General features: G+C 41.3%; 1 protein-coding gene across 4 annotated transcripts in view; it reads right to left on the minus strand.

Moving 5' to 3' along the window:
- Nucleotides 1-298: 298 nt before the first annotated feature.
- LOC125032093 (1-phosphatidylinositol 4,5-bisphosphate phosphodiesterase epsilon-1-like) overlaps nucleotides 299-10,000 on the minus strand; it is a 32,298-nt gene continuing 22,596 nt past the window's right edge. For all 4 annotated transcript variants that reach the window (XM_047623083.1, XM_047623082.1, XM_047623080.1 and 1 more), the window contains 6 exons: nucleotides 9,949-10,000; nucleotides 9,629-9,830; nucleotides 8,956-9,062; nucleotides 8,484-8,709; nucleotides 7,874-8,036; nucleotides 299-7,320 (listed from right to left, as the gene is read on the minus strand). The exon at nucleotides 9,949-10,000 is cut by the window's right edge and continues 61 nt beyond it. In XM_047623083.1, coding sequence (XP_047479039.1) covers nucleotides 4,991-7,320; nucleotides 7,874-8,036; nucleotides 8,484-8,709; nucleotides 8,956-9,062; nucleotides 9,629-9,830; nucleotides 9,949-10,000 — 3,080 coding nt within the window. In that variant the 3' untranslated portion in view covers nucleotides 299-4,990. The remainder of the gene's footprint in view (nucleotides 7,321-7,873; nucleotides 8,037-8,483; nucleotides 8,710-8,955; nucleotides 9,063-9,628; nucleotides 9,831-9,948) is intronic.

Genomic DNA, 10,000 nt, shown 5'->3' on the forward strand with positions numbered 1-10,000 from the left:
TTCATTGTAGTGATGAGGAATAAGTTATAGAATTTATCTAATTAACTTGATGTACTGTATATGTATTTGTGTTTGTGCACACACACACACACACACACACACACACACACACACACACACACACACACACACACACACACACACACACACACACACACACACACACACACACACACAAAAAAAAAAAAAAATTCTTTGTATTGTTCATGTAGTTATCAGCACTAATTTGGTAATATGATTAATTACTTTTATAAATCAAGTTACATATAATTTCTTGAAGGTTAAAAAAGGTTCATCATTCATTTCAAGATAATAGATTTATTTCTACATAAAGTGATCTACACATACAACCAACATACTCAATATTTTCACTGTAAGAAGTTTCAAGTACCGACGTAGCGATCGCCAGCCCTCAATATAGGCCGTTGGCAATGGGTAAGAAGTTATCTAAATATCAAAAGTAGAAAACACTTACTCAGCCATTTTTAGAAGTAATCCTTACACAACAAATAACAACAACAAGGAATTGAATTGAGAATTAGAATTCAAAATATTCACAAAACAAAGCAGTAACAGTATCAACACCACAGATACAAATAAACCAATCACATTTATATACCATTGTGAATATAAGTATTCATTTTTGTGTCATTTGACAACATGCATAAATACTTGAGATGAAAGCCTGTCTACAGTGTGGCTTGTTCTGAATGACTGATATCAAAAAGTGTTACATGCACCATGGCCTAGAAAACGATTAAATCCTAAACCTTTCACACAATAATGAACATACAAACAATAATAAAGAAGGGGAACACATAAATTCTCATTTACATAAAGGAATACATATAGAGATGTGCATTTCTATATACATTCAGGTGTTTTGGCTAGAAAAAAAGGGGAAATACTTTTCAATAAGATTTTAAAAGTATTTGGTATGTTACAGAATTAAACACCTCAAGAATATGGCACAGTCAAAATTACATTTAATGGAATACCTTTGATATCTGATGCATTACACTGTAGCAGCATTTTATTTATTGATATGCCAAAGTACGAACACTCATCCAGTTAATGGAAGAAATATGATATCACAAGCCTGACCAACATAAAATTCATCCATCTTACAGTACTGCTTTTTTGTGAAAATAAAAAGAAAATCTACTTCACAATCAAAGTAATAGATTTACTTTTCAGACAACTAAATATGAACATTTTATAATTTTTATTTTTCTGTGCTGTGTGAACTGTATCTATTCATTGTCCTTTTAATAGGAAGTCCATATTCCAGTTTCATTTTAGTATTTGTGTAAGAGACTGAAATGGGTACTGCAAAAAGACACAGTTATTGGATATCTATACATGATCCTATTGATTTAATTTGGTTTGTCTTGAATACTTTCTTAAAGCTTAACAGAAAACATAGCACTCCCCGATTAAAGACATTGCACTGCAACGTTCAAAGAGAAAAGCTGACTGATACCATAATAGGACATGTATGTAGAACACAAGAGAATTACAAGTCTTAATCACATGTTGTATTTTCATATACAATACTTTATAAGTCACTTTACTTGATGTGTTGATATCTGTAGTATACTGAGTGTCAATTGGTGATTGAAGTAGACTGATATGGATTTTGTATGCAATTCAGTTACACTAATTACTTGGTGAACATTACCCCGAAATCACACATACAACATACTGTAGTATGGTATAATTGGTAATTTGCTGTTCAATTTGTGTAATCTGGCCATATGAACATAATTTGATTTGTTGTACAAAGCAAAAGGTTAAACTTCTTATGTGACACCTAAATGTCAACTGATGATAATGAAATAACCACAGAATTATATTCATTTTTTGGAAAGTGAAAATTAGATTGACTAGCAGTGTCACAGTTGAAACAAGTAATTTAGACTAGTCAACAATGGCCATCATAAACAATACTTAAATGTATACACCATTATTATATAGTTAGAGAGAGGCTGACTGACCAACAATGTATTTCTATGACAGAGTAACACAAATAAAGTGAGGCATATGTTAACTTCAAAATTAAAACACAATGTACCTATTTACTTTTACTTTTACTTTTCTAAGGTATGCTCTCATGATAAGATACGTAGTTGAAAAATCCTCACATTTAGTACTCTGTTCACCAAGTAAATATGTGCACAGAGTAGATTTATTCAGTTATCTGTATATCTACAAATTTAGCCATTAGTCCAACCTATAATTGAATCATCCTTTGCTAACTAAATACACTTATGACTATGTTTAGAACACTTAAATAGATGACTTTACTGTGATTGTCAAAAGGCTGTAAAACTGATTTAAGATTTGAAATGTAAATGGTCATACATTTTTAAAAAATCTTTTCTGGGTACCATGATATGCGTATTTTGATCTGCAAAATGGAGTGGGATGTTACGCAAGTGGATTCTTTTGTTGTGTAGAGATATTAATAATCATTAATATATATTTGTTTCCTTATTAGACATTTATAATATAATAAAAGCTTTTTTTTCTGTGATTAATATTATTATTTTTTTTTTTTAAAGCTACTCAAAAGAATGTAAAGACATGAACACCAGTTATTTTCAACTAAAAAAAATTAGATTAAGTTTTGCAGTCATTTCTTGAAAATTACCTATTGAGTATTCATAACAACACCTGTACTTTGGAATAAATTATGTCACTGGGAATTACATAAATGAATGAATATGAAAACTTGGTATTCATAAATTGGCAAAACTTTGTAGGAAGACAAGTTAATTCAAATAAATTGTTAAAAAAGTTTGATAAATGCAAATCCAGTAAGCTGTCATCTTAAAAAAATAGTATAGTTATCAAAAATACTTTGTTTACTTCTACACGACCAAGCCAGATCTTTTTACTTCACATGCTAATAAGTTCTGATTTCATGCCACATAAACAATGTATATGGATGATCAGCAACTGTCTTGCAGATTAGTGCTGAGAAGGTGTAGCACAGAATCATCAATTAGATACTGTAGCAGATGTAGCCATACCTCAGTTTGGCTAAGAATTAGGATGGACTGTGAAGAAAAGGTGAGGTAATCTTGGCTGCATGTCCCTCAAGAAAGGACTCACAGGAGATGCTAGAAGTATTCAAAATTGATTTAATCATAAGACTGCAATTTGCAAGACCATGGAGAAAATACAGTAGGGCTGCAAACCACCGGAGAAGAAGGATATCATGTTAATATGAATCGTGTTTTAAAGTAGCTATAATACTGTAACAAATTCCAAGTGGTTATATTCTGTATACACAATTTAAAGAAGCATGATTTGAAATTAAAACTTTCGAACAGAACTCGTCCTCGTGGAACTTCTCTTCACTAACTCCCCAGTAGACGCTGTAAATAACATCTATAACTTTAATTACAATCTCATTCACCACAACTTCAGCTGACTGAGCCACTGGAACTGAATGAGCTCCCCTTACTGGAAGGGCTGTTTCTTTGATGTGGAAGTTCTCATGGCCATGTTTGATGACTAAAGTTGTGGTAAATGCCAGAATTACATTACCAGATTGCTCTTTCAAAAAGAAAGGTAAGATAGAGCATGGAGCCCTACTGTGGTCAGATATCCGACATCTGGTAAACACAAAATATCTAGTACTTACAATATGCAGGCTGTATATAATTAACTTAATTTCATAATAATAATGATTTACAATAAATAGGTATACCTTAAAATTGCAAAAAGCAAATAATTTGTAAATAATAAATATACTGTCATGTTCATTTCTGCTGCCAATCTTTACAGAATATATTTAAAGAATCTTTAAATAGGTAAGCATGTAGAACTTTATCTTCATATAAGAGACAAACACACCTTACTGTAATAAAAAGTGGTCAGTAACACTGCTGTGTAGTTATCAGGATTACCGCTATTTGAGTTTTACAATGGGAAAACACACATAATTCTGAATAGGATCGGGAGTGTGACTAAGCCTTATCTTTGCATAATCTTTTACTTAGTAATATATGATATGCACAAAAAAATATATATTTCAATAGAACTGTCCAGATCACTATCTGCTGAACCACCTTATTTCATTATCTACAAACCTTTGGAACACATCATCATCTACAACACATCGACTACAACATGGATATGATTTATGATCACTGACATAGAAGAGGTATTTATGCAAAATATTTCATTTGAAAGGGCAATATACATAGTTATAATTACTTTAAAGTCGTATTTACACATATTTACACGAAAATCTAATTTAATCCAAAATCAAACCTTGTAGTAAGGCCATCTTAACCCGTTCTTTCTTCACAAAAAAATAATGACACTGATACCAACACATTACCAACATCACAATCACAATAACAACTCCCTTTGTACTCGGGAGAAAACTGCGTGTTATATTAGTCTTTAACTCCAGCCATTGAGTCCACTGTGATTTAGGAGTGATATAAAAGTGTAAGATTAAAAACACTGGATGGCTTCATCTCACTGAACATTATCTACAATGAGTGAAAGTCTCCTTCAAACTGCGGGTATTTTAAAGTCACTTGAGTTCACTGTGAAGACAAACAGGTACTCCACGACTCTACCAACGGAAACGAACACCTTGTTGCTTTTCAATGGGTTAGCGCCGCCTGAAGACTTTTTCGCTCAACCGTCTTTATGTACATGAACATGATTCAGTGCCTGAGCTTAATAATGGTGTAACCACAATAATCTTTGGTATGGGGACACTTCGCTGCCCAGCGCGTGCTAATGGGCTCGGAAGCAACCTCAACTTCCCAGAGTCTGAGATCGTAATAATGGAAAAAAGTCGAGTTCATCCTTTCTTCACAAAGCAAAACCAAAAGATGTCTTTCGATCATTTCTTAAAACAAACAGGATAAGACTTACACCTCTACAGTAATTTTTTTCCCTAAATTATCTTCAGAATAATTAATATGTGACAGATACAGTTAAGATACATTCGGGTCTGAACTTATCTCCATACTTTCTGCAGCTTCTTGAGAGATACTTTCTTTAGCTTGTGAACAGCGGCTCTGAGATCGGATGGCGGGTGCTCTTCGTCCGAGAGGATTTCGCCCTCGGAGTGGGCGCCACTCGGGCCGCTCCCCGCCCGCCACGTGTCGTGCAGGCTCTTAAACCTGCGGTCGGGGAAGTTCTCGTGGGCGGCGGCGAGGGCGCTCGGGTCGCTGTACGTCTCCTTGACGGGCCGCCGCTCGTAGTGCCTGGAGCGGCTGACGCGGCTGATGGCGGTGGACAGCGTCGAGCTCAGGGCCGAGGCAGCGGCTGTCGCCCGGCTGAAGGTTCCGTCCAGGGCAGCACCTCGTTCTCTCAACACCAGCTTCCCCAGCGTTTTCCAAGCGGCTTGAACTTTGTAGATGTTTTCCGAGTCCGGCAACGCCCTCCGCTCGATGCGTGGCTTCCGGCGGCTCGTGGTGCTTCCGGTCAGCTCCGTGAGCTGGCCGTATTCCAGCTCCTCGACCAGCACGAACCTAGCAGGGTCCTCCATGCGGCGCGCCTTCACCAGTGCCTGGGCCAAGATGTCCTGGGCAGTGCTTGATGTCGGAGCCTTCAGGATCGTGTACGGGATCTGAGCCGACACGTTGTACACACACACCAGGAAATTGTCTTCTTCTTCCCACCCCTTCGCCTCTTCGGACATGTCTCCTTCCGTGTTTCTTTTCCTCTTCTCCTTCGAGGCCGTGCTCATGATGGTGGTCAGCCAGGCTCTTGTGCTCGGGTCGTCCGAGGTCTTCTTCAGGACAAATTTTCCTTCTCCCTGCCAGTGCGCCTGAGCCTCCAGAGGGCGCTCGTTGATGTCTAGAATGCGCTGCGTGGTGGGGTTGTCGCCCTTCCTCTGCCACCCCTTGGCCACCTCCTCGATGAGGATGTAGTCCTCCAGGCGAGCTCCTTTGCCTATTCTCGCCACAGCCTTGCTAATGACATCTCTTGTTGTACACTCCTGGGTCGCACTGATCACCGTGTAAGGCTCGTCTGGGACAACGCCGTGGATCTTCACGAAGAACTTTCTCCTTTTGAGGGGCACAGTGGGTGTGATTTCGTGGTGCTCAACGTCGGACTCCTTCACTTTCGCCGAGTCGGTGCTCAAGTCCATCCTCGGCGAGAGCTGCTGGATCTCGTACTCCTCCTCCTCCATCAGCGTGTAAATGAAGAGCGTGGAAACTGGGAGCGGCTGGTTCTGCTGGTTGCGGAGGCGCACGTGGCGGTAGCCTCGCCTCAGACGCCCCAGCGGCAGGATCCGCTGCGCTGTCGTGTGTCCAGTCGCCGTGTCGGTTACCGTTAGGCGCAAGAAGGCCAGGTCTTTGAACATCACCCTTATATTAAACGTATCGTTCCAAATGGGATTGAAAGAGTTCCTATGAATCACCTTGGTTTTGAATTTATTACAGTCTACAAGAATGCCAAGAATCTCGACCTCAACTTGTGGACTCCCTTGGAAATTATTTGCACAAACATACTGTCCTGATATCACAGAAACCTTGAGATTCAACACGTGGAGGCCATCGAACTCCTTGTCGAAAGGATTGAATCTTCTATACATCATATGGTTGTAGTCCCACATCACCCTAGGCTTTAGAACGTACCCACACCTACCGTTCTGCTCAAACATCGCATAGTTCAGATGTAAGTACGTGTCATCTGTCTGATAGTTCAGCGCAGCCATTTGGATACCAAATGCCCAAAAGTAGAGTGGGTTAAAATTGGAAGAGTCAATGCGCATGGCCGCTGGGTACGTGCGCATCAGCTGTGTCTCCGTGTGCTGTATGACATCCAAGGGCTGGCGTCGGCACAGTCGCTTTGCGTGGTTCTCGTTCAGCGAAGAGCACTGGTAACAAGGATGCACGCCCATCGGCCTCTTCAGGATGGGTGGCTGCAGGATCGGCTCCAGGCGGCTGGGATCCGAGGCCATCTGCGTGTGGACCAAAATGGGCGTGTTTGTGATGATGGGCGGCTGCACGGTGCTCTTCCGCCCGCCGATCTTCTTGGCCTTGACGGACTCCCGCGGGCTGGCGAGGTTGAAACCGTGGAACTTGACGGCCTGGCAGTAGTTGACGAGGTCGGACAACTCCTTCGCTATTTGGCTGCTCTGTTTCTTTACCTTAGGGACCGGGGTGTCGTCATCAATCAGGTTTTCGTCGCTCTGAGACTTGGGCCGCAGGCGGTTCCCCTCGGCGCTGGAGAGGGACTCCGTTCGTGTTCCCATCGACACGCTCTTAATTACTAGGCAGTGTTTCTCGTCTTCGAACAGGCTGTCCGGGTGGGTCACGTCGAAGGGGTTGTGGTCTGGAAAGGGGAAGGGAAACACGGTTGGTTTTTGTTCATGTACTGAAAAATAGACCCTCATTGCAAGCCTTATGCAGGATTTGTATGCATAATTCGCAAGTTACAATTATATTCTTTGCTCATCAATCTGGCGTGATAATATGAAAGGAAATGTTTAAATATTTCTATATGCCAGAGCAAATCAAATCATTCTGTCGACCTACACCACAACCACTACCATGACTGAAACGCCTTGCATTTAACAAGAAAACCAATTTTACCAATAATTCTCTGATTACTCCCTATCTCCCGTCTTACACGGAGTTTGTTCTTATCATACACAACACATTCATTACAGATATCACATAAGTATGAAGCAGGTGTCCTAAATATCTTCAAATTCTAGCACTATTATCATTTTGTCTCTTTTTTTCCTATCTGCTAAGACTCTGTGTACAGTCAACGAGAAAGGTCCTCTCACACTATCGTTCGCAGATGACCATAACATACTTAGTCTACCCTCCCACCCATTTCCCCACCACGACCTCTGTCTCTAGCCGTGTTCTCGCCATACCTTCATCATCGTAATCCTCGTCATCTTCCTCATCATCGGTCTCCGCCTCATTCAGGGACCCCGTCGACGCGTTGCTCACCAGGGAGTTCGTGCGGCCACTCGGCTTGTTGGAAAGCCCCCTTACGCTCAGTCCAGGGCCGATGTCCGCCACGAGTTTCTTGTTCTGGACAAAAAGTATCGGGTCGTAATGCAGGGGTTTAGAAAAAAGGTGACGGTGCGTGTAATCTTCGTTTTGTATTGTAGGTTCTATTCTTAAAGGTTTAAGAGAAGTGGATGAAAACTAATTCACATACTGGGGATTATTTTCGTAAAGATCTCAGGTGGCGTAAAAAACGCAGTAATGTGTATATACGTAAGTGAAATACAACAAAACATTTCAGCATTTTAACTGTTTTTACTTGTTCCTATAGTGGCCGTGTTTCACTTCGCCTCAGGTGATATATACTTCAAAAACCATAAATACAAACACGATAAAGACCCACTGTACATCAATCATGAAAGTTGCCACAGAATGGCTCTCCACCTCACAACACCAACAGCGGAAACCCAGAATCGATGACAGCGGAAGGGTCCTCCAGGCCACAACAGAAAACCGGTATCGCCTCCTCACCTTAATGAGAATCCGGTACTTGAGCTGGGAGGGGCTGGGGAGGTGGACGTCCTCGGAAAAGTCAGACTCGAACAGGAACTTGGTGACCAGCTTCTCGCCAAAGACCTGCATGAAAATCTGCGCCATCCTTGCCTGCTGCTGAACCGAACAGTGATTTTCGATGGAGAGGATGATGGGGTATGGAGAAGTGATAAAGGCACTGCGATTTATTGTTTCCACGACGTTTCTGTATGGAAGGCATGTTGTTGTTAGTGGGTTTGGAGTTACACGCATCGTGGGTTGAATATAAGCAATATAAGGCAACGGTGAATATAAACAGGAACTGAATGCAATAAAGAGCCATTTCAAACAAACTGACTTTTACTTCCTTAACTAATTACAATGCATTATAATGAATCAACTCTAACACTAAAAAAGAGCCACAGAGTCACCCCTATGTTTACACTCAATAAAGAACTCCAATTTTCCGAACCTGAAAGGAATCTTGGTGGTGAAAGTATGGCCGTGGTAGATCATAGGGTTACCATCGTCTCCATCCCAGCAGTCCAGTTCAACGCAACGGCAACCAGTCAATAGCACCTGTAATGAAGTGGAAGCCATCATTCAAGAAATCGCAATTTTCTATCCGCTTCGTAACTTTCTAAACCCTTCTTTATTTACAAGTCAACTACTCGCCTCCTATGAGTCCAACAAACGTTCTATCTTATTCGTTAATTTCTAAGTCATTCTACAATGACAAAACCCCCCAATCCCTTGCTCGTTGTTGTCGGGGGGGGGGGGGTTAAGAGACGGAGACTAAGGCCCTGCCTTGGAGCTCGGTCCTCGCCTCAACTAATTTTGCAAGGTCTCATCTTCTCGCCCTTTCCCTTTCCTTCTCTTCTTTACCTCCTTCTTCTGTCCACTTATCCTAATCGTTAACTTATTTTAACCTTTTTCCCACAATACTTTATCATAGTGCTATATGGCCTCTGATGTCTAGCACATTTATTTGCTTTAACCATTAACCATTGCAATGATAAATCATCTCTCTGTCATCCAGGAGTCAGAGAACAAACTTTCTATCCATCTCACATATTCCAGATGCTATCTAGTACTGCAGATCGTCCCCTGACCTCCCTACCCACAGAGGTCCCTTGATTACTCACCTGGCTATACAGCTCAACCGAGGACTCCCCCTTCAGCTGGTGCCCCGTCAAGTAGGTGTTATGTGAGGAGGCGATGTAGTAATTGGACAGGGGCAGCGTCATGTCGTTCTCGTCGGGCACGGAGCGCTCGTCCAAGAAGGCATAGTTGTCCTCGTCCATCATGAATCTGGCAAACCCCTCAAACGACAAGAGTTCTTGAGATCTGTCAAGAGGAGAAAGGGGAATGAGGCAGTGTCGATGAGGCGCGCCAGACACTATGGGACAGTCATAAAGCTGCTCGATTCATGGCCTTTCGAAAGGAAAAAGATCTTGTGACAAACCTGAGCGTTGGATCAGGTTCATGGCGGTCGAGAAGACTTCGAAGTTCTTCAT

This window comes from Penaeus chinensis, chromosome 14, assembly GCF_019202785.1.
Source record: "Penaeus chinensis breed Huanghai No. 1 chromosome 14, ASM1920278v2, whole genome shotgun sequence".
In the NCBI taxonomy this organism is placed as follows: domain Eukaryota; kingdom Metazoa; phylum Arthropoda; class Malacostraca; order Decapoda; family Penaeidae; genus Penaeus; species Penaeus chinensis.